The sequence below is a fragment of the Oryctolagus cuniculus genome, chromosome X (genome assembly GCF_051225735.1).
Source record: "Oryctolagus cuniculus isolate XC-2025 breed Fujian yellow rabbit chromosome X, ASM5122573v1, whole genome shotgun sequence".
Taxonomy (NCBI): Eukaryota; Metazoa; Chordata; class Mammalia; order Lagomorpha; family Leporidae; genus Oryctolagus; species Oryctolagus cuniculus.
The window spans coordinates 49,822,509-49,846,506 of record NC_142888.1 but is presented as its reverse complement, the minus strand read 5'-3'; the positions used below and the strand labels follow the sequence as shown (position 1 = coordinate 49,846,506).

General features: G+C 48.0%; 3 protein-coding genes across 8 annotated transcripts in view; 1 reads left to right on the top strand and 2 right to left on the bottom strand.

Annotated features, from left to right (window-relative positions):
• The window catches only part of KIF4A (kinesin family member 4A), a 129,494-nt gene extending 129,042 nt beyond the window's left edge, over nt 1-452 (bottom strand). For 2 of the 3 annotated variants that reach the window (XM_008272747.5, XM_008272749.5), the window contains exons 1-2: nt 311-452; nt 96-201 (exon numbers count right to left, since the gene is read on the bottom strand). The gene's annotated coding sequence lies outside the window, so the exon portion shown is untranslated. The remainder of the gene's footprint in view (nt 1-95; nt 202-310) is intronic. The other variant, XM_051827167.3, reaches the window with a different exon arrangement.
• Nucleotides 4-4,093, top strand: PDZD11 (PDZ domain containing 11). Of its 4 annotated transcripts, none has more exons than XM_089323974.1 (7): nt 4-28; nt 1,291-1,390; nt 1,841-1,924; nt 2,528-2,584; nt 2,874-2,972; nt 3,208-3,268; nt 3,721-4,093. In XM_089323974.1, the coding sequence occupies exons 2-7, from the start codon at nt 1,304-1,306 to the stop codon at nt 3,753-3,755; spliced, it is 423 nt and encodes a 140-aa protein (XP_089180100.1). In that variant the 5' UTR covers nt 4-28; nt 1,291-1,303; the 3' UTR covers nt 3,756-4,093. The 4 variants fall into 4 exon arrangements, with proteins under 4 accessions (XP_089180100.1, XP_002720121.1, XP_008270966.1 ...); XM_002720075.6 differs by lacking the exon at nt 4-28 and adding an exon at nt 553-582; XM_008272744.5 differs by lacking the exon at nt 4-28 and adding an exon at nt 553-603.
• Nucleotides 4,094-9,163: 5,070 nt separating this feature from the next.
• On the bottom strand, nt 9,164-22,074 carry ARR3 (arrestin 3). Its single transcript, XM_089323938.1, is given in 16 exon segments — nt 9,164-9,312; nt 10,079-10,131; nt 10,306-10,329; nt 10,588-10,671; nt 12,231-12,368; nt 12,745-12,817; nt 13,067-13,151; nt 13,341-13,476; nt 14,091-14,158; nt 14,345-14,404; nt 14,512-14,711; nt 21,168-21,212; nt 21,401-21,499; nt 21,502-21,641; nt 21,910-21,947; nt 22,069-22,074. Coding segments are annotated over 16 exon segments (1,389 nt in total). The 3' UTR covers nt 9,164-9,172.
• Between the last annotated feature and the right edge of the window lie 1,924 nt (nt 22,075-23,998).

The following is a 23,998-nucleotide window of genomic DNA, read 5'->3' as shown; positions in this document are numbered from 1 at the left end:
TTAAGAGGGGGCTTGCTGATGAATTTTGGTAGGTCTGATTGGGGTAGGAGGTCGACTTCTCGGTTCCGGCGGAGGGTGGGGGAGGGTTACGAAACTCAGCCGAAGCGGTGGCAGCCTTCCCTTCCAGCGAGATCGATACCTCCGGAGGTACACACTTCCTTAGGCTTGGCTACGATGGACGGCTGCTCAGCCCGACAGCGTCTGAAATGAAGAAAAAAAAAAAAACTCCAGCGGAGACGTCGACAAAAAGCTATGCCCCAGGCTACCGAAACAGGCAGATTCCGAGCCAAGGTGTGCCCCCGTAACTCACCAAACTAAATGTCCCTTTTCCGGTCTTCCCCGGTCTCCCGTGGCCCTTTCCTAAACGGAGCTTTAACCGCCAAGTTTCAAATCGATTCCTGAGGCGCCAGCCAATGGGAGCGCCCACAGCCTAGGGGCGGAGCAAGCACGTCCGCGCGCGCACCCAGACGCCGAGGTGGGAGGGGAAGGGAAGCTCGTCGCAGCTCGGTACCGCCCCTTTTCGACCCCGGCAAACATCCGCTTCCGGTTCCCAGACTTCAGTGGTGGTGCGCTGGCCCCGAGGTGTGTGAGTCCGGCCCACCGGTAAGGTGGTTCGGCGTTTACGTTGTCGTGACTGCGGGAGTCAGACAGGATGCGAGACGGGAATATATATATATATATGTATATATATATATATATAGAGAGAGAGAGAGAGTGGCTGGTGGTGGAGGAAGGGTTGACCTGGGGAATCCCACCCTTTCTAATCGCACCCAGGAAATGTAGGGCTGTGCTTGGCCCCCAAGACCCTGGAGCAAGATGGAGTCCTCACTCTCTTGGACTTCGAAATTAACGTTTTTGCAAAAATTAAGAAAAAAAAAGGGGGAATTAAGGGAGGAAGGGAAATATGGTTATTTTCTTAGAATTGTACCTATGAAATCCGTTCTCTTTATTAGTAATAAAAAATTTTAATGAAAAAAATTTAGGCGTGACCCCAATTATTTTTTCTGTAAGATGAAGATGTTAACATCAATTTCATGGGATTGTTTTGATAAATTAGGTCATCTCTCTAGAATACCTAGCAGGTTGCTTGACATCCATAGCCTGCTTAGCAAAGTAAGTCATTTTGTTCTGTCTTTTCTTCCTTCTGTCCTCCAGCGTAACACCTAGGTGTGGGCTGGGCCCATACACTGACAGCCTTGCCGTGAGTCAGAGCAGCTTTCTGAAACTTCCTGGGCTGCTGTCCATTTGGAACTTAACTTTTGTCTGCTTTGATCCACCCTTCCACTCTAGGGCCTCGCCCGAGATGGACAGCCGGATTCCTTACGATGACTACCCAGTGGTTTTTCTGCCTGCCTATGAGAATCCCCCAGCGTGGATTCCACCTCATGAGGTGGGAACAGTTTGTATTCCTGAGTAGGGGAATCCTTCCCTCCCTGCCCCAAGCCCAAGGTGATACATGAAAGGTAGAATGGTAGGGTTAGAAATGAAGCTCAGTAGAGAATGAATGTTAGCCCTTAGAGCCAGAGGACCCAGAAGCTGGATTTTGACCAATAGGCCCATTGGGAACTTGTTATGGAAACCTGCTGCCAAGGTCCATTCACACCGGTGAGTCCTAGTTCCCTTTCTGTCAACAGATGAAAAAGTGGGGAGCTACTGGGCTGTTAGTATGTTCCCGTTCTGTCCATCTACTCATTTGGCCAGGTTATCAGTCCAAGTAACAAATTGGCTATGTGTGTACCTTTTCCCGACTTCAGAGTGAGGCGTTAGTATTCCAGAAGAAAGTAGGTGTGAAGTCTAAGACCAGTAGTAAATTTCTGGGGTTGCCGTTACTGTGTTGCAGAGAGTATACCACCCAGACTACAACAATGAGCTGACCCAGTTTCTGCCCCGAGTCGTCACACTGAAGAAGCCTCCTGGAGCTCAGGTGAGCTGATAGGAGCCCCTTTCTTACTCCAAGCAAGATGTATCCATGCCAGAAGGTGGCCATGGTTGGGAAGGATGGATTGGTAAGCTGAAGGAATTCTTTTTTTAAAAAAAAAAAAAAAAAGATTTTATTTATTTATTTTTGAGAGGTAGAGTTACAGACTGTAAGAGGGACAGAAAGGTCTTCCTTCCATTGGTTCACCCCCCAAATGGCCGCTATGGCCGGCGCTGTGCGGGTCCGAAGCCAGGAGCCAGGAGCTTCTTCCTGGTCTCCCATGCAGGTGCAGGGGCCCAAGCATTTGGGCCATCTTCTACTGCTTTCCCAGGCCATAGCAGAGAGCTGGATTGGAAGAGGGGCAGCCAGGTCTCGAACTGGTGCCCATGTGGGATGCAGGCGCCACAGGCGGAGGATTAATCTACTGCACCATGGTGCCAGCCCCGAAATTCTCCTTCTTGTGACCAGGGAAGTGGAGCTCCCGCTTCTACAACTTCTGACTTCCCTCTGAGGGACACACAAGCTGAGCCCTTGGCACAATAATGCTACTTAGGAGTTCTTGTGTTTGTGGTCTGTATTGAGTGTCTGTTCTGTGCTCTTGCCTTACAGTTGGGATTTAACATCCGAGGAGGAAAGGCCTCACAGCTAGGCATCTTCATCTCCAAGGTGCGTGTGCCTGATGGGCAGTGGAGATAGCTATTTTCGGTTGTCAATTTAGCGGCTTGCAGATCCCTGAGGCCCCAAGGGCTGACAGAAGGATGCTTTGGTGGACTCCATGGAAGGGGCATAATGAGGACACTCTCTTTCCACTTAAAACTCTCTATTTGGCAAGCCATCTGTCTCTCTACTTGTCAGAGAAGTAGTAGCACCTTACACTTGGATAGCACTGAGCTTCCCTTACAGTCTTCAGAAGTTACCTCCCTCCCCATCACACGTGTTTTCTCTTTACCAACAGGTGATTCCTGACTCTGATGCGCACCGGGCAGGACTTCAGGAAGGCGACCAAGTACTAGCTGTGAATGATGTGGATTTCCAGGATATTGAGCACAGCAAGGTGAGCGCAGCACGCAGGCTGTGGTGATGCAAGAAGTCATCCCAGCTAGGACAGGTTGGGCAGGACTAGCCTAATCTGTAACTTGATAAGCAAGCTTCTCTCTTGGGGAAATGGACCCAAGGGAAGCAGCTATTCATGGCCCAGAAGGGTGGAGTGGGACGTCCCTTTGCCCTGCTATGGTTCTCTCCTGGGTCATTGTCTTCATTTGTGTAAGCTGCTGTTGTGTGTCTTGCAGGCTGTGGAGATACTGAAGACAGCCCGTGAAATCAGCATGCGTGTCCGCTTCTTTCCGTATAGTAAGTGCCACCCTCTTTTGTGTGTGTGTGTTTTTGAGAGAGAGGTAGAAAGACAGAACTCCTGTGCTGGCTCACCCTCCAAATGCCCACAGGGGGCCAAGGCCAGGAACCCAGAACTCAACCGGGGTCTCCCATGTGGGTGCAGGAACCCAATTACTTGAGCCATCACCGTTACCTCCCAGGGTTTGCCTTAGCAGGAAGCCGGAATCAGAAGCTGGAGCTGGAACTCGAGCCTAAGCACTGCAATATGGGATGTGAACATCTTGAACAGTGCCTTAACCACTAGGCCCAGTGCCATGCCCCTTCTTGTTTCATTACCTGGCAGGGCCCTAGGTAGATACTCTTGGAATACTGATGACTAAGAGGCCCCACATGTTGGGGCTGGGGAATTGGGAGCTCAGGCCTGAAAATAACCTGCTCTGTTCCTCCTTTTCTTTCTTCTCTTCCTGCAGATTATCATCGCCAAAAAGAGAGGACTGTGCACTAGAGAGTTGCATCCCACAGCCCTCCATGTGGAATCTGCCAGGATTAGCTGGCCAGGCCCAAAGGAAGCCACCTGAGACATTCGCTCAGCCCCTTCCTGGCATAGTGGAGTAGGGACATGGCAGACAGTGAGCCAACTATGTCACTCAAGCTGTACCACACTTAGTTCCCTAGTTTGTTAGGTGAACTTCATCCCCTGAAAGGAAGAGGATGGTGGTGTTTAGGTAGAACCTAGCCTGTAGGGGACCCAGCTAGCAAAGGCAACTGACAGTTTTTTGTTAGATACCATGTGCTAGGACTTCACGGGTCCTGTCATTTTAATTAAAGAAATTAGGAAAAGAATCTTGGGGACCTTCCATCTGGTTTGCCTGGCCATCTCATCCTGTCCTTGTACTGTCAGAGGTCTCAGACACTTGAGAGACTCCCATGAGACACTGGCCCCTCTCTCTTCCTGTTCTTGCAGAAAAAAAGTAAAACACAATGTTGAAAAAATATTGGTATGACTTTTGAATATTACTGATTGGACATAAAATGGTATTGAGGCAAAAGAAGAAAACAAAAAAACAGTTCTTCTGAAGAGAGGAGCCACTGGAAAAAACAGCAGTCCTATACCTATTCACAACTATCTGTGTCTGGCCAGAACATTAGGGACGTCCAGGAACCTTAGCCACAGGGTAACCAAGTTAGGGCATGGGATGGAGGGTCCTGGAAGAAACAGTGCTCCTTCCACTTGGAGCTTTGGACATTTCTCTGCACAGGATAATAGGAATGTATTTCTCTTCTTTCCCAGAGTCTGACCTGGAATATAAACCAAAGGAGGGCCTTAGATGTATTTCTTTTCAGAGGCAGCAATAAGAAATTGGTTCTCAGTTTCTAATTTATAAGCTGAGTTGTATGACCTGCTGGCTTCCGCCTTTTCTTCACCCAAGCCCTGAATAACCTTCTAGCGTGTCCTTATATCTTGAGTTACAGACCCATTGTTCATGACTCTGGGGCACACCCCTGCCATCTCTACCTGCATGTTCAGAACACTCATTCAGAATTGAAAGTCTCCTGGGGAGGTATGGGGGGAAGTGTTCCTATGATCAAAGGACCAAATGTGCCTTGAAAGAATTCTGGGAGCTTAAATGTTTTTTTTCCAGGCCCTTCTGCAACGTGATTCTATTGATCTGAGGTAGAACCTCAAAATCTGAATTTTAAAATAAGTCTTCAAATAGAAGAAACATCATTTTAAATAGTATTAATGTGTCTGTATGGGGAACTGTTGGCTCTTTCTGTATACCCCACCTCAGCTCAACCAGAGACTGCCATTTTTAGGTGCCTGTGTAAGCTGTGCTGGAGTTAGAATTAATTCAGCTGTCTCTATGCTTCCTGGGAAATCTGTTCTCCGGTTCACTCTGCTGCCCCCCAACGGCCACCTGTGAAAGAAAACACTCTTAGATACTTCCACAAAGGTGTATTGGCCAAGTTGCCTCTCCCTATGGTTAATAGGATCTAAAAGACTCATCTAACAAGTGTGGGAAATGGTAAAAAGCCCTTTTCAGTGGCCAAGGGCCTAAGGCAAAACCTCTCTGACCTTAAATTGGTTCTTAATTTTCAATGGTTCTGTGTTCACAGCAGCAGCAAGAGGCAATTGCATTATGAAAGTGTAGGTATAATGTGGAGAATGTGGTGCATTGGCTTTTGAAGTAGTTCAGCTGTAGAATAGCATGCTTTTAACTGTCAGAGAAGATAAGGTGGAATTCCCAGGTGCTTCAAGAAGTTTCCACCAATAGCTGTGAGATGCAGTCAAGAAAAAAAAATAGAAGATAACAGCACTTTGAGAGGTTCCATTTTACTCCTAAATCAGAATTGGCCAAATGCTTAAACCTGGGGCCAGGAAAGGGCAGCTATGGAAAGCCTACATGTAATAAACCCATCAAATTGGACAAAGACAGGCTAAACCATCAACAGAACAGTGGTTTTTTGGTCCCTGACTTCTTGAAGGGCTCCAGTTAGATTTCAAACATTGAAGTATATATTAAAGTAATGGAGGGCGGCGCCGTGGCTCACTTGGCTAATCCTCCACCTGTAGCACTGGCACCCCGGGTTCTAGTCCCAGTTGGGGCACTGGATTCTGTCCCAGTTGCTCCTCTTCCAGTCCAGTTCTCTGCTGTGGCCCGGGAAGGCAGTGGAGGATGGCCCAAGTGCTTGGGCCTTGCACCCACATGGGAGACCAGGAGGAAGCACCTGGCTCCTGGCTTCAGATCAGCACAGCGCGCCTGCCACAGCACACTGGGCATAGCAGCCATTTGTGGGGTGAACCAACGGGAAAAAAGGAAGACCTTTCTCTCTCTCTCTCACTGTCTAACTCTGTCAAAAAAAAAAAGTAATGGAGTAATATGATTGGAGTTAAATCTCTACTCCCAGGGTCAGCTTCTAGGAGAACAGAAGAAGCATTCTGATCTCAATGATCCCTTTCCCATAAAGGCAAGCCAGAGAGCTTCTTTGGGTTAAAGTTGGTCCCATTTTGTTTTAAGTACTGCTCAGAAAAATTGGCTCGGTTATCAACTCAGCAAAGGAAACCTGCCTTCTCTGCGAGTACACTCCTACCTCAGCAAAGCTGGTAGAAAGGCTACTCCCCTTTGCCTTCAATGGAGGCCAAGGACTCCCGAAAGAAGGGCAAGAGCCATGTGCTGGAATAGCTCTGTGCTTGTGTGTGGAAAAGAATGGTGCAGTTCAGAGGCTGAGATGATTGTGGGACTACCTGGCGATGGGAAGATACAGAGTGCAGTAGAAATAGAAAGAGAAATAAACATTGCATTTCTCACGTTGTAACAAGTTACAGCACTTCTCTCCAGAAACATCTCATCAAGGTGGCTGGGGTTTTTCTTCATCCTCTTCTGCAGAGACTTGTCTGGACAAGTGGGAAATGATGAAAGGGACCAGATAGTGGTAACCCAGAGTTAGTGGAGAGGGACTTCTGAGGTATAATGATGCTTCCCTAGCATCAGGAACCACAGAAGCCTTGAACCCATGACCTTTCTGGCCTCAGACACCCATAACTTCTCCTCAAGTGAAGAAATCACAGTGGCCCCTCCCCCGTAGAGATTGAACATGAGTATGCTGGAGGTTGTAGTTTTACCTTTTGTTCAGATCAGTCTTGCTACCTATCAACAGGATGACAATATTGTCACCTCTTTCTGTTTATCTTCTACCCATTTTGTCCCCCTGAAAGAATTGACATTGGCAAGAGAGTAATGTTGCAGAGAGTTGAAACACTTAAAGGTCTGGGAAGAATGATATACTTGTCCTTTCTCTCTGCTAGTCTTGCCAACCCCCTATTGCTTCCCTCATAATCCCCTTTTCAAATAAAACATTACCTAACACCTGTTTAACGATATCATGTACAACCACTGCAATAGTGGAATCATTAATATACTAAGGAATTAGGCCTCAAAAGTACTCCTCACCCTGGTGTCCAATAGCTGCAGCTGAATCTGCATAAAACAAATGTTCAGGGAAAAGATGGGGAAAGGTAGAACCTAATAATGGCAAAATAAAAAAGGGGAGGGGCTGGTGCTGTGGCATGGTAGGTTAAGCCTCTGCCTGCAGCACCAGCATCCCATATGGATGCCAGTTCGAGTCCTGGCTGCTCCTCTTCCAATCCAGCTCTCTGCTTATGGCCTGGGAAGGCAGTGGAAGATGGCCCAAATGCTTGGGGTCTTGCACCCATGTGGGAGACCTGAAAGAAGCTCCTGGCTTCAAATCAGCCCAGCTCTGGCCATTGCAGGCATTTGGGGCGTGAACCAGCAATGGAAGATTTCTCTCTCTCTTTCTCTGCCTCTCAAATGAATAAATAAATAAATAGATAAATAAATTTTAAAAGGGAGAGGAGAGTTTTAGTTCCCTGAAAAGTGGCTGTGATGGCCTCAAACCAAGTGGCCTACAGTTCCAGGACAGGTCTACTCAATTTTGCTGTATTTGAATTAAGGAAAACCCTATAGAACAGCATATTTAAGGATTCAAGACCTCTTAAATTTGAACAAGAAACATCTTGAACAAGAAACAGCACTTGGTAATTTGGGAAGTCTTCAGGTTTTTTTTAATATTTATTTTTATTATTCAAAAGAGAAACAGAGATCTTCCACCTACTTGTTCACTCCTCAGATGCTCACAGCAGCCAGGGCTAGGCTAGGGCAAAGCCAAGAGCTCAGAACACCATCTGTGTCTCCCACATGGGTGGCACGGACCCGAGCACTTGGGCCATCTTCTGTTGCCACCAAGGGTATGCATTAGCAGGAAGGTGGAATCAGAAGCCGAGGAACTTAGTCTCAGACTGGCACTCCAGTATGGGATGTGGCTTAGCCAGCTGCACCACAACACCTTCCCCAAGCTGGTTTTTTCTTCCCCTTGTTTTCCCACTGGTGATGTGGGATGGTGCTACTCCACTGCAATGAATAGGTGTAAGGGATTGAGGCCTAGGGTTAATGAGTGCTATGAGAATGAACACTCACTCTTCAGCCCTCCAAGGACATGGTCTTGGACAAGCTGTCAGTTCCAGCGGTTGCCTACGAGAGTCAGATGCGCTCTCTGAACTCTGCCCTTCTACCCCAATACCCTGCAGCCTTAGAACCAGAAATAGAGAGTGGGCCTTGAGAGGTGGGCCTGCCTCAGCTTCCCAATGCTTACAATAGATAACTTTGAAAACAAAACCCCAGCTGAGTCTCCCAAAGAAAGGGCAAAGATACACCATGTGCCTTCTGCTTGGCTCACCCAACAAGCATAGTCGAAGCTGTCTTATGTGAGTTGGGTGATAAATGATGTTGGCCAACCATCACCCTGGTGCCCTTTTTCAAACCTTCAGCATCTCTCTGAGCCCCCCCCCTTACACACTTGTACACACCAAAGTTTCCCAAGAGGAAGAAACCGATTTCCCAGATAGCCCCCCAACCCCTTTCATACCTTCCTATCCTCAAAGCCCAACCCAGACCCACTGCTCTGCTCTCCCATGAGTATGAGTTTGGTTTAGTACAGAGCCTGGTATTCAGGTCTTTCATTTGTCTCTAGGCAGTAGCCTTAGGGCCTCACGGGGACCAAAGGCATGGGTTGCAGCAGCTGGGTGGGGGCCTCTGCACTGTCCCCTACTGCAGATCAGAACCACCCCCTCGGCTCCCTCCTGGCAGCTCTTGCACCCTATGCCCAACTCAATGGGGTGACTGCCAGAGTTGGGAGAGGAGGTAAGAGCAGGGGTGGCCAGGGTCCAAGAGAAAGGTTAAGGACCCTGGGAGGGTGAGTGACTGTCAGAAGGAAATGGGGGGCACCTAGGGGCAAAGCACGTGCTAAGGGGACAGGGGAGGATGGTTGTCAGTACTTCCGGTTGCCCTCCAGGTGGAGGAAATTGTAAAGAAATTGCCAGGCACATGGGGACCAGCCAGTTTATTAGAGCATTACAGTGTGGGCTCCCACATTCAGGGGCACCTGAGTGAGCCGCTCAGCTCCCTTGGTCTTCCTCCACCTTCTGGCTCTCCTTCTCACCTTGTTCCTGTTGTGCAAACTCCTCGATGACGATGTCTTCAGAGCTTGCAGAAGTCGCAGAGGGGAACATAGGGTTAGGAACTCTTTTGGGGGCATCCTCCACGTGCATTCCCTTTGCCCGATCCCAGGGGATTGATCCCCTCCCAGCTTCCCAGCCCAGCTCCTCAGCTAGGATCTCTCAACACAAAAGACCCCCAGGAGCACTAGAAGGCAAAGAAGAATGGAGGGTGGGATGGAGGGGAGGGCTTGGAAGAATGGAAGGCAGGAGGAGTAAGGGCAAGGGGGCAGGGGGAAAAGGGAAAAGGAAAATGGAAGGGTTGAGGGGGAAGAAGGATTCTGAGAAGAGCAGGGGTGGAAGGCGGGGGCTGCCGAAAGGGAAAGGAGGGTGCATGAAAAGCACTGAACTGTGACATGAAGCAAAACCATATGTTTCCACTGCACACGTATTGAAAGCAACACCCCAGGGAAGCTTTTGTACATTTCCAGCATTAGAAAATGGAGGGTGGCAATGGGGAGAGGGGCGGGGCTTCCAGGCCTCTCATTCCATTACCTAGCAGCCTCTGTAGCAAGCGTGGAGAGGGACAGAAAAATACAGCAGAAGTTGGTAAGGGGTTCTTCAGGTCCCTGAAGACATTTCTTGGCTCTTGCCCCCTCCCTCCATCCCTTCACCTCCTGCTCACATCGCCCCCTCCACAGAGAACCCAGACATCCTGCCTGTAGCTATTCCACCTCTACCCAAGCTACTGGTCTCCAATTCATGAGATCAGAAATGTTTGGCCCCCCAACCGTCAGTACCACCTGGTCACTCACCATGAGATGGCTTTGGATGGCTCAGGATCAAGGGCAGCTCCACACCAACATCACTGCAAGGATCCCAAGGTAGAGTAACTGAGCTCCCTGAAAGCCCAACCCCTTGAACTTCCTCCCCTCAGTTTTGCAGTCCTAGGGCGGCCTCAGACTCTCCCTAGTCACTCTTTTGGTTTCTTTATTCCTTCATTCTCCCCTTGCCCTGGTGCATCCAACCCTTAGTTTCTCACCTGGCTGTCAGGTCTCCTAGGATGCTGTGGGTAGAATGACACTGAAAATTAGTCACTGAAAATGAGGGGCCAAGCTTGTTTTACTGGGGCGTGAGGAATCATAAGGCGAACTCAGCCACTGGAATGGGTTTCTGGAAGGGAAGGTGACCTGCTCACTGAGTTCACAGCTTTGGGGACCTGGTCTGGGAGAAGGGGAACAACTTGATGCCGGGGAGAAAAATGGACATGACTAACCCTCGGCTCCCCAGCCCCTGCTCAGACAGATCTAGAACCCTCACTCACCCTCCACAGGACACCATCAAGTTGACTCTGACTTTGTAGGACACCAGGATCCCCAGCAGCTCCTTGTCCATTCCAGGTCGAAGACTGAGGGCCATAGGATTCATTTATGCACGCTTTGTGTGTTCAGGGCATCATCCTTTACTTTCACCAGTTCCTTCCTGTGCATGCCCTTCACCACACACTGTTTCCTTTTGTCTTCTCCCAGACCCTACTCTCTCCCACCCATTTCTCCTGCTAGTGTCCATTGCACCGTGTCACCCTCTACTCAGAAGCCCACTTTTCCAAATACAACTACTCAGCCTGACTTTTCAAGACTGTTAACAATCTGGCCCCATCTAGCCTCTAACCCTCTCTGCCCCAACTCCCTAACAGCTGGGATACAGCCAAAGAGGATCCATATTCTCTCTGTGCTCAGAACATGCGGTGGATTCCCACCTTCTGGCCTTTTCTTAAACTGCTTTGTGTCCTCCACATTGCTTAGCATGAGAATGAGTATAATAACAGGTGCTCAATAAGACATTGAAAGCTGTACAATCACGGGAAGTTCTCTTCCTGACTCTGGACTGCTGCCCCCTATCTGTGAAACAGTGCCATTGGGATGACTTCTTGATTGATAGAGCATGGGGGGAGGCAAGGGGCTCAAGGCTTGTCAGATGATGGCAGGTGGCTTTTGGTAGGAGATACATCTAGAGCCTCTGAGGACACAGAACCAAATGAATGCCCGCGTGGAGTTCTATTAATTCCTATCGTATCATTCTCTTTTTTCGTCTGCCTTTTCCTCCGTTCTAATCTCCTAGTCTTCTATTCCTTTTCTATCATCTCTAGAGAGTGGCTTTTGTAGAAGCTACAGTGTTCAGAGTCAGAATGATGTGTGATACCATCCCGTCCACCTCTGCCTCTTTCTGAGCCTCAGAGTACTTATGGATAAACTGGAGTAAGAACACCTGGCCTTGGGGTCAGTGCTGTGGCATAGTGAGTGAAGCTACTGCCTGCAGTGCCAGCATCCCATATGGGCACCGGTTTGAGTCCTGGCTGCTCCACTTCCAATCCAGCTCTCTGCTTTGGTCTGGGAAAGCAGTAGAGGATGGCCCAAATCCTTGGGCCCCTGCACCCGCGTGGGAAGACCCGGAGGAAGCTCCTGGCTCCTGGCTTTGGATTGGAGCAGCTATGACCGTTGTGGCCAATTGGGGAGCAACAGCAGATGGAAGACCTCTCTCTCTCTCTCTCTCTCTCTCTCTGCCTCTCCTTCTCTCCCTGTGTAACTCTGACTTTCAAATAAATAAATCTAAAGAGAGAGAGAGAGAGAGAGAGAGAGAGAGAGAGAGAGAGAACACTTGGCCAGCCTACTTGAATGGGATTCCTACAGAGGTAATACAGTGCGTATGTTTGTGAACAGTGACATATTATACAACATAAGACTTTTTTATTTGCCTCTTTCATTTTCTTTTCTTGCTGCCTGAGACCTACACCTGTCATTGGCTCCTGGCCTTCAGGCAGGCCTGGAGAATTCTCTGAACATTGACTTAGGGATGTTTTAAAAACAAGGTAGGCTTCACAGACTATGAAACTGCAGAGCTGTATATACAGCAGGCGGAATAGGTTAAGGGTAGGAAATGGAGATTGGGGCATGTGTTTGAGCTTACATTGTGCTAGAGGCCAGATTGGTATCTTCATGCTTGAGTTTGCCATCCAGTGCCAGGCCTTGTTTGTGGCAGTTGGTAGCCAGGAGCGGGGTGACTGCAAAACTCTGGGAAAAGCTGGAGTTAGCAGCTATAGTCTCCCTTTGAAAGGACAACAAGAGAAGAATTTAGGCTTGGCTTGCCAACCAAGTATCCTTTCACACCCGAGAGGATCTAGCAGAATCCCCAAGAGCCTCATGGAGAACCCATGAGAGGTGACAAGTCTAACAGCAAAGAGTAAGAGGAACTAGCTCCAGTGAGAAGTCCTCGTGCCCCTGCCTTCCTTTCAGCCCTGTGACCATTCTCCTATGGGTAAGCCACACCCCATCACCACCCAGTTCTCCTGGGAATCCCTCCCTTTCTCTGTTCTAGCCCATTCCTGGGCTCCCCCTACCCTTTCTTCCTTCCTCAACCCCCTCCTCTGCCTCCCACCATGCCACCCCTCGCTTCTCTGACCCCAGCCCCAGTGGCAGCTCACGTGAACTCTTGAAGGAACACAGTCTTGGTGTACTTGTCTAGTGAATACAGGACAACGTCCGTGATCTGGTCAACTAAACAAGCCAGGAAAAGCACACGGCTAGAATCAGCGATCCTCGAGATCCCACTGCACTATCCTCAGATGAGACCTTATACAAGGGCACACTACATCCTGCAGTAAGATGTGCACTTTGACAAAGATTATCTGCTTTGGGAAACCTGTTTTGGAGGGAAGGCTAAGAGGAATGCAGATGGCTAAGTGGGGCAGAGATTCAGAGACCTGTGGTTCTAGGGCCAGGTGCAGGACAGGAAAAGCAGCTCACCTGAAATCCTGATTTTCTTGATGACCTTGTTGGTGCAATTGTTGATAGAGACATTGACAGGGATGGGTTCGCCATGGTAGTGAACCTGAAGTAGGAGGAGAGGCCCCATCATGAGGTTGGAGGAAAAACACTCAGATCAAAACCTGAGAATTCCTGTGTCCTTGGCACTATTGCTGCCCTGGCTCTCATCTCTGCCTACCAAAGAAGGAGGTGGGTGAAGACAGGGCATCAGAGGGATTGTAGGGTAGGGGGCAGGAAGTGGAGGGTCACAAACCTCCTTGTCCATCCAGGCCTGGAGTTGTAGAGGCTGAGCTGACAGAAGGAAACGGCGGGTGGTCTGGGCCCTGGGGCCAGGGCCTGGCTCCAGGGGTGCAAACTGTACTTTCCGGACAACCAGTCGCACCGAGTGTCTGAGCAGAAGCCAAGGAATCAGCCAGAACATCTCCTATGGGACCCACAGACCTCTCCAATGCCAACCCCATAGCCCAGGCCTTGCTTGGGAGTGGGGGTTGGGGGAAGGCCTCCCTCCCAGAAATCTTCTGGTACCTTTACCAAGGGGCAGCAAACTATGTATGGCTCACTGGCCAAATCTGGCCTACTGCCTTTTTAGGTATGGCCTGTAAGCTAATAATGATCACGTTTGTAAATAGTTGAAATAAATCGAGGAGCAGAAATATTTCATGACACATGCATGTGATATAAAATTCAAATGTCTGTGTCCATCAATACAGGCACACCCATTTCTGTACTATCTGAGCGTGCTTTCCCAATGGCAGTGGCAGAGTTCAACTGAGACAGAATTGCCCGCAAAAAGCAAAATATTTAGATTTTGGCCCTTTATGGAAAGGTTTGCCAACCCCTGCCCTGGGGCAAAGAAAAGAAGTCAGAGGGGACTCCAAAGTAGGCATCTGAGCTGGTGGCAATGGTGCTATGGAGGTTAGAAGTCGGGCTGTCTGTGTGTGAGACCGGGATCTGTTTCCTGGCAGAAGCTAGAGCAGGCATCTGGGGAAGGGCTGAAGACTACCCCTTGGGGATCTTCTCCTCCAGGTTTTCAGCACAGAAACTCTTCACTTCAAAGTCGACACCACAGGCCTGCAAAGGGGTAGGAGGCAAAGAGAGCTCATTTCCAACACTGTCCCTCATTTCCTCCTGGGCCTCCAAGAGGAATGCCTGGCCTCTCCCCTTAGCTGGCTGTTCCTTCAGTCTTATCCATTCCCTCCTTACTCCTCTTCCCTGGCATTACCTGTCTATCCCTCTTTCTCGGGACACAAACCTCACCTTTCCTGCATCTTCAGGACCTGGCTGCAGGGTCACTGAACAAGGCAGGTTGGCAACCATCTAGGGGACCAAAAGGAGGTCAGTGCACAGAAGAAAAAGAGACTCCTGTCCTCTGCTCTCCTTCTTCCTCTTCCCTGGAAACCATGCCCAGGACTTGGGGTCCATACCTGCAGAGTAAAGGGGTAGGCATTATCCCCCAGCTTGTGCAGTAGTCGCTCCTGCAGGACTGTGAGGGGTCCCTGGGGGCTGGTGGGTTCAGCCGGAGCCACTTGCTGGACCTGGACATACAGATCTTTGTGGAATGTCAGACCAATTGCATCCAAGTCCTCACGGCCATAGTGAAAGGCACATGTCAACATGACAAACACTGCAGGCAAAGGAGGAGGGAATTGACCTGTCAGGCCTGAGTGGGAAAGGTCTTAATGGTGATCATACTGTTGAAAGAACAAAAGGATTACTCATACATTCGACGACATATGAGGGTACTTTGAAGGATTTGTGGAAAATGGAATCAAAGGTAATGCACACTTTTCACAAACATTTTGACATATATTAACATGGTTAAAATCTAAAAACTTATTGTGGGGACCAGCACTGTGGTGTAGCGGGTAAAGCTGCCCCCTGCAGTGCCGGCATCCCATATGGGCACTGGTTCGAGACCTGGCTGCTCCACTTCCGAGCTCTCTGCTGTGGCCTGGGAAAGCAGTGGAAAATGGCCCAAGTCCTAGAACCCCTGCACCCACGTGGGATACCCGGAAGAAGCTCCTGGCTCCTGGCTTTGGATCAGCACAGCTCCAGCCATTGCAGATATCTGGGAAGTGAACTAGCGGATAGAAGACCCCCCCCTTTCTCTCTGCCTCTGCTTCTCTGTAACTCTGTATTTCAAATAAAATACAAAAATCCTACTGTGTATGAAAAGCCAGCTGCACAACGATCTGCCCAGTAGGTTACTGTTTCAAAGCATGTAGAACAATACCAGACTTCATCACACATACACAAATATGGAGATTTTTAGAAACCTCATGGGAATTATAAACACCACATTCAGAATAGTGCTTACCTGGGGAGTGGGGAGAGAAGGAGGAGGAGAAGGGTGGGAGAGGGGACAGTGGGATCAGGGAAGGACATGTAGGAGACTTCCATTTGTTTCTGTAATTCTTTATAAAGCTAGATGATGGGCACAGAGCATCTTCTCCTGAAATAGTTCATAACAAGAAAGATAGACAATAAAATTAAGGGTAAAAATATCTGGTCTCGCATAGGACTTGAACCAATTCCTTGAGTTCTCCAGGCCTTAGTTATTTGGCCTGTCCATAGCAGAATGGTGCTAGGATCTCTGCATACATGATTTGGACTATACAACAAGCCTCTGAAGTATTTTTTCTTAAGATTTATTTATTTATTTGAAAGACAAAGTTACAGAGAGAGGGGGAGAGAGATCTTCCATCTGCTGGCATCTCCTCAGATGGCTGCAAAGGCCAAGGCTCGGCCAGGTCAAAGCCAGGAGCTTCTTCCTGGTCTCCCACATGGACAGGGGCCCAAGCACTTGGGCCATCTTCTACTGCTTTCCCAGGCCATTAGCAGGGAGCTGGATCAGAAATAGAGCAACTGCGGCCGGCACTGTGGCTCAATAGGCTAATCCTCCGCTTTGCGGCGCCTGCACACCAGGTTCTAGTCCCAGTCAGGGTGCCGGATTCTGTCCCGGTTGCCCCTCTTCCAGGCCAGCTCTCTGCTGTGGCACGGGAAGGCAGTGGAGGATGGCCCAGGTGCTTGGGCCCTGCACCCCATGGGAGACCAGGAGAAGCACCTGGCTCCTGCCTTCAGATCAGTGCGGTTTGCCAGCCGCAGCGCTCCGGCCGCAGTGGCCATTGGAGGGTGAACCAAAGGCAAAGGAAGACCTTTCTCTCTGTCTCTCTCTCACTGTCCACTCTGGAGCAACTGGAACTCAAACCGGTGCCCATATGGGATGCCGGCATTGTAGGTGGTGGCTTTACCCACTATGCCACAGCGCCAGCCCTGAGCTTCTGAATTATCATCCCCACTTCATAAGTAATTTGAATGAGCTCAGAGTAGTTAAGGTATGGCTCAGGATTTGAACCCAGGCCTATGTGATTCCAAAGCCCAGACTCATGGCCACCTTGAACAGCTCATGGGATGCTTATGAGAAGGAGTTGCTGTATATGAAATCTGTTCGGAAACTATAAATTATTTGTAGATGTGGATGTTGGTGGTGGTGGTGAGGATGAGGATGTGGAGGAGGAGGAGGAGGAGGATGGGAATCTTGGCAGATGAGGAAGAGTTACAGCTGAATTCAGACTGTGCCGTTGTTGCCTATGATTAGGGACAGATTGAACGTGTCAGAACTGTACTCCTGGAGTGCGAGGTGGAGAGCGACAGAGGCTGGAGGAAAGATGGAGAACATGGGTGAACAACCTTCTTTGTATCAGGGGCCCTGACCCAAAGGAAAGAAAACTGCCAATAGCTACACATGAGTTATTTTAGTATTTTAAGAGATCCAAATATTAAATAGCAGATTGTCTGCTTTGAATATTAAGAATACAGAAAATGAATCTGTATTGAAAAGAAGTAACAAAGGTTGAAAGTAATAATAACACTAGGGCTGTAATAAGGACCAGGGCCTTGTACACAGCAGGAAGGAAAGTTAATTGGTACAAACCTTTTGGAGAGCAATTTGGCAATAGGTACAGAAAGCTTTAAAAGTGTATGAATGCTCTCTGACCGTTAATTCCTCTTCCAGCCATTTAAGAAATAATGGGGCAAGGACGAAAAGATACACATACAAATACAAACATGTGCGCGCGCACACACAAGGGACACTTTACAGGATTGTTTATAACAGCAAAAAATGAAAAAAAAAGTGAATGTTCAACAATCAAAGACTGGCTAAATACGTTAAGGTACACTCATGCAATAGAAGGCTAGCCAACGTAAGAAGTTATAGACTTTGGGGGCTGGTATTGTGCTGTAGTGAATTAAAGTGCGATGCTGGCATCCTGTATGAGTGCCAGTTTGAGTCCTGCCTGCTCCACTTCCAATCCAGTTCCCTGCTAATGCACCTGGGTTGCGTTTCTGTTCTTTTAAAAGGCAACACCTGGGCAGCAGGTGTGGTGCCAGGGGTTAAGCCTGAGCTTCGGTGCCTGCTTCCCATGTTGGAGTGTCTGATTCAAGTTCCAGCTGCTCTGCTTCTGAGCCAGTTCCCTGCTAAGGCAACTTTGAAGGCAGCAGATGATGGCTCAGTTGCTTGGATCCCTGCCACCCATGTGGGAGACTTGGCTGAAGTTCTGGGCTTCCTGCTTCAGCCTGGCTCAGCCCCTGTTGTTGCCGGCATTTGGGGAGTGAACTAGTAGAGCGAAAATCTCTCCCATCTCCCCATCAGCCCACCACTCTGCCTTTCAAATAAATAAATAAATAAGTAAATAAATAAAACTTTTAAAAAAATTCAACATCTGGAGTGGGCCTTTGGCCTAGTGGTTAAGAAATGTCCCATATAGGCTGGTGCCATGGCTCAATAGGCTAATCCTCTGCCTACAGCACCGGCACACCAGGTTCTAGTCCCGGTCGGGGTGCCAGATTCTGTCCCAGTTGTCCCTCTTCCAGGCCAGCTCTCTGCTGTGGCCAGGGAGTGCAGTGGAGGATGGCCCAAGTGATTGGGTCCTGCACTCACATGGTAGACCAGGAGAAGCACCTGGCTCCTGGCTTTGGATCACCGCGGTGCACTAGCCGCAGCGTGCCAACCATTAGGGGGTGAACCAACGGAAGGAAGACCTTTCTCTCTGTCTCTCTCTCTCACTGTTCACTCTGCCTGTCAAAAAATAAAAAAAAAAAGAAATGTCCCATATCAGCTAGCCTGGGTTCAATTCCTGGCTCTAGCTCCTGACTCCAGCTTTCTTGTAATGCAGACCCTGGGAGACAGTGGTGATGGCTCAAGTGGTCGGGTCTCTGCCACCTACATGGGAAATCCAGATGGAGTTCCTAGCTCCTGGCTTCAGCCCAGTCCTGCCTGTCGCTGGCATTTGGGGAGTGAACCAGTGGATGGGAGCTGTTTCTCAAATAAATAAATTTTAAAAGTCAACATTGACTCTAAAGTTATTGACTTATATTTGTCTCTGTTATACAAAGTGTATATATTAATTTTCTGAGTATCACCAAATATAAACAAAAAGACAAATCAAAGCTCGGCCATAATATATCACAATCCTGGGGGCCGGTGCTATGGTGTAGCAGGTAAAGCTGACGCCTGCAGTGCTGGCATCCCATATGGATGCTGGTTCGAGTCTGGCTGCTCCACTTCCAATCCAGCTCTCTGCTATGGCCTGGGAAAGCAGTAGAAGATGGCCTAAGTCCTTGGGCCCCTGCACCCACGTGGGAGACTCGGAGGAAGCTCCTGGCTCCTGGCTTCAGATCGGCACAGCTCTGGCCACAGTTGTGACCAACTGGGGAGTGAAGCAACGGATGGAAGACTTTTCTCTCTCTCTCTGCCTCTCCTTCTCTCTGTGTGTAACTCTGACTTTCAAATAAATAAATCTTTAAAAAATATATCACAATCCTGAGATAGTTGCTGTTAACAGCTGTCACGTATGCTTCCCAACTCTGTTTCTGAAACTGGACACAAACCCATTTTAGGTATTTATGACTTGTCTCTTATTACCTTTTTGAAATTTGTTTAGTTTGAGATCATTATAGATTCACACGCAGTTGTAAGAAATTATACAGAAAGATCTTGAGTCGATTTTTGTTGGATAATTTCTTCACACCAGCACATATTCATACAAAGCTTCATCTAAAAGTTCATAGAAAAATTTGTATCATGAACAAACTATGCATGGATTTCAATTTTTTGCACCATACTGTCATTCTGTTTTTCCATAAACTTTTTTTTAAAAAAGTTTGTTTATTTTTATTTGAAAGGCAGAATAACAGAGAAGGAGTGTAATCTTCCATTCATGGGTTCACTCCCCAAATGCCTGCAACAACCAAGACTAGGTCAGGCCGAAGCCAGGAGCCTGGAATTCCATCCATATCTCCCACATAGGTGTCAGCAGCCCAAGCACTTGGGCCATTTTCTGTTGCCTTCCCTGGTGCATTAGCAGGGAGCTGGATCAGAAGCAGAGGCAGGAACTCAATCTCAAACACTCTAACATGGGATGCAGGTATCCCAAACAGCAGCTTAACCTGCTGACCACAATACTTATCTGTTCATGAACTATTTTTGAATATTTATTTCTTTATTTATTTAAGGACGGAGTGACAGAGAGAGTGGAAGAGACAGAGAAAGAAATCTTCCATTTGCTGGTTCACTCCCCAAATGGCTGCAACAGCTGGGGCTGGGCCAGGTGAAGCCAGGGGCCAGGAACTCCATCTAGGTCTCCTGCCCATGAACTTTTTGAAGTACCCTTGTATACTGCCCAACACTGGCCTATATCACTGAGCAGTATAGAGTAAAGCATATTTTACATCAACAAATGTACCTTGGTAGAAAACACATTAGAAAATATGATGCAAATGAGATGATCTTCATAAAATTAACAAAACATTTGAAATAGGAAAAAACTTAAGAAATATGTGCAATTTAAATGAATAATAATATAAAATTCCATTGAGAGGACATAAAAGATTAGAATGAAAGGGAAAAAGATATATCTTATTCCTGGATCAACATGCACTTTTTTTTTTCAGACTTGAGATTTCTTTCCATAGGTTTTTCTGAAGATTTTGTAGGAATGTGAAAGAATGATAGAGGTTTTAGAAACAGAGAGTCCTTGGGGAACTTTAAAGTAATTTTGTTAATTTATGGCTACACCCCTAAGTTTCTCTGATATTTAAAACTGGCCAGATTGCTTATTCACACTGCTTCAACTTGCAAGATTAAAGCTGCTTTATTCCCCACGATCTAAAAGTTAGATATCTGAACTAGTATTCATCAACTTGTTCTTGAGCCTTTTGTGAATCTAACTCAATTTTCAGTCTTAGTTGGATCACAGTGGGGTTAATCCATAGTGAGAATTAAGAGGGAAAAATGGAGTGAAAAAATATTTCAGTGTAACCTTGATCTGTAGTACTGGTGCCAGAGTAGTGATGTCTCTTGCTGTTACTTCCTGTGGTTGTTGTTTTATTTCTTTATTTGTTTTTTTTTTTTTTTATAGGAAAGTTAGGCTGTTTCCCCACACAAAAAGAGATGACAGAAAGACATATACCAGAGGTTGCAAAATGGCAGCCTGAGGGTCACATTCAACATACAGGAAAAAGAAAATTTTTTTTGATCTATCCAGCCCTTTTGAAATCTTATTATGAGTTGCCAACATGTGAAAGTCTGGAGATTTGCATTAAGATATGGATTTTCTAGTGCACTGGATCATTCCACTGGCAGTCGAAGCCCATATTCAGTTCAATAGCCACCAACAATAATGGGGAAAACCAAAAATTGTAGAAAGGGACTATTTTAATTCCAGCCCACAAGTAAATTTTTTGTGATCTAAAAATGAAATTCTATTTCTGCTGGGGAAATATATTCATTTTGAATATCATTGAGGAAAGGGGCTCCATAGTCTTCAGATTTCAGGCCTCTAAAGGTTATATTCTCAGCTTCATTTCTAGTTCCTAACAACCAGAAAAACTGGCCACATTGGACTACAATTCCCACTCATCAGCCTCCATCAGACAAGGCCTTCCCAGTTCCTGTCACTCTCTCATTTTTTTAAATCCCCTGGCCCATTCCACTCATTGAGGTTACCTGCCTAGCATGTATGACATTTCCATTTGGGACCCCTGAAACCTACAAAGAACAACAAGGATTTTTACTTACACTTGCGACCTTTTAAGTAATCAGGGTCAACAAGGACTACACCATCTGTGGAGAGAGGGAGAGATGGCATCCAGATCAGGAAAAATTCTCAGACCACAAAACACAAGTTGATCTTACAAAACACAATGGTTCTCCCCATTCTTCCCTTTAGTTGGCCTCCAGTTTTGCAGGGTCCTTCTCCCTGGCTCTCATTCCCTTCGCCCCAGGCTCTTCTGCTTTTTGGACTCACTGACCAATGGGTTCCACCATGTCCACATGGTCCACGAAGTCCCGTTTCCCCAGGTAGATGGAGATCTGTTGTGGAACAACCTCCCATGTTATTCTCACAGTCGCCTTGAATGGGTTTCCCTGACATCCCCAGCCCAAACCCTTGACACACTGAAGCATGTACCCACCTATCCCCTTTGCCCTCTCATTTGCCCAGCTGGGCCAGGTTCTCTCACCTTCCCATTGGAACTGGTCTTCTTAAACACCCTACGGGGAGAAGACCAGAAAGACGATAGGGAATGGGTTGGGAGAGCAGGGAAGAGGAGAGGAAGGGAGAGGAAAGAAAGGGAACTGGGGAGAAAGATTTCTAGGATTAGAGAAGAGCATGGGATGGAGCAAAGGTGGAGGTAATTGGGGCAGAGTCCAAGGCCACAAATTACGGAGAGGTTGGAAAACACTCTCCCCCAAAGCAAATTCTTAGGTTTGGCTAGGGAGCAATTCCAATTCAGAGCATTAGATAAGAGTTCTTACTTACTTGGAGATGTTGGCCATGGAGTTTATGTTGAGCCTTTTCTGGGAAGAGGAAAACAATGAAGAAGGGTCGATTACTTGGTTCCTGTTCTCCCTACCTCACTTGAGTCTACCCTTCAGACACACCTAGTGTGACAGAATATTTCTTTCGTAGACACCTCACCACCATCAAGCGCCTCCTATTCTCCCTTCTGCCAAGCCACATTCTGACCCACCTCAGAAAAGGGCAACGACCTTCCCTATTTTGTACATGTCACTGAGTACCATACTGTCTATTATCTAGAAGGGGGTGGACTTTCTGGAATGACAGGGGCACTCCTGAGAAGCTTCAGAGAGAAGGATCTTGTCTAGAAGGAAGCTGGTACGGAGGAATTGTGTTTCTTGGACTGGAAGAAACTGCATACCACCAGGCACACAGTAGGCACCAAAGCATGTTTGTTAGATACATGAATGAATGAACAAATGGATTCTGTTTCCTGCTCCTGCAATTGAATCCTGAACCAGTGTTAACGGCACTATGGCCTTGACCCTCATCTAATGAGGTATGAGAGAGAAGAGGTTGGTGCTCTTAGGCTCTAAGTTGTTGGTGCCAGAGACCTCTATGGAGGTTGAAGCTCTTCATTCCTCTTAGCACTCTCCCCAGATTTTTCCATCCTTATCCCCATCTATGTGCCCAGATACCATGTCTTGGGATAAGGACCCTTAGAGAGAGGAAGATGTCTCTTTAGTGCTTCCCTTCAATGCTTACTAGGCCTGGCCTGAGAAGTGAGGCTCTAGAGGTTTCTTGCAGGGTAGGGTCTCTTGACCTGAATGCCTGCTGGTTGTGTCAGGGAAGGTTCCCTTGCACTGCCCCCTGATATATTAAGGGGGGTGCTCCTGGCAAGGAATGCAGTGCTTAGTATGGGCTGGAAGTAGGGGGCTTTGGAATCTTACCTGGGGGGAGAGAGAGAGAGATGAGGTTCACATCAGCCTGCAGCTCTGGCTGCTATGCTCACCTCCCCAGCCTCTTATACCCACAGTGCTCAGAGCATTTACATTGGTGGGGGTCTGAGGAGAAGAAGAAGGGTCTGGGGGTGGGGGCATGAAACACCACTATAAATAGCTCAAGTGCCATGAGTTGGAAAAAGCAGCTTAGTGGCTACAAGATTAGTGTCCAAAAGATTAGCAGGCTATTGCTGCTGGGACAGGGTGAGGGTGAGGGTGAGGGTGAGGGTGAGGGTGAGGGTGAGGATGAGGATGAGAGTGAGGGTGAGGGGTTGATTCTTATGATGTTAGAGGCAGGGGAGTTTGTGAAGGGGAAACTACAGTGTGTGGGCCTCATGAGACCTTGAACCTGAAGGCTGGGATCAAAGTGGAGTTGGTGGCCTGAAAGGTGAAATGCGGTGGGGACTAGAAGCAAGAGGGCTCAGAGTATAGGCGTTTTGTGGTTCTGAAAGGAGAGCCACATCCCAGTGATCTGCTGTTTTAGGTCACATAAAAATCAAAGGTATTGGAAGGAGGATCCTTCCCCCAACCCCCATGACTTGGGATTTTGGACTCTTGAAGATGATGATTATCAGCAAGCTTGATTATCCCAGCTTATGTGTGCAGCAAGCAAGCAGGAGTCAATCTTCCATAAGGTGGCAGGGGTGGGGCGGGGGGAGGGGTTATGAGTGTGTTGAGTTGCCTGTGCACATGGCTGTGAGCCTTGAACATTTTTTTTTCTTGTTGGAGAGGAAGAACACAAAAGATTCCTGGCCCAGGATGTTGCATATGGAGGGAATGGGAAATTGACAACTATATCGCCCTCCACCTAGATTAACCCCCAGCCCCCAGCTCTTGACTCTCCCCAATCCCTGAAACTAAGTGCGTGCTCTAAGCGGCTTCCCTTGCCTCATATGACCACTCATGGAATTAGAGCTATTTCTGGCCCTGCAGCTGCCAGGATGTCCACAGTGGCAACAACACAGTAATCTTCCCTTGGCATCCTTCCTGGAGAGTCCAGGCCAAGGCTTTGTGGGCTGGGAGAACGTAGACACAGACTCTCCAAGCTCCTGGGACCTAGCACCTTGACCCCTCTCGCTTCCCCTTACAGCGGGCTGGTCTCTGGCACT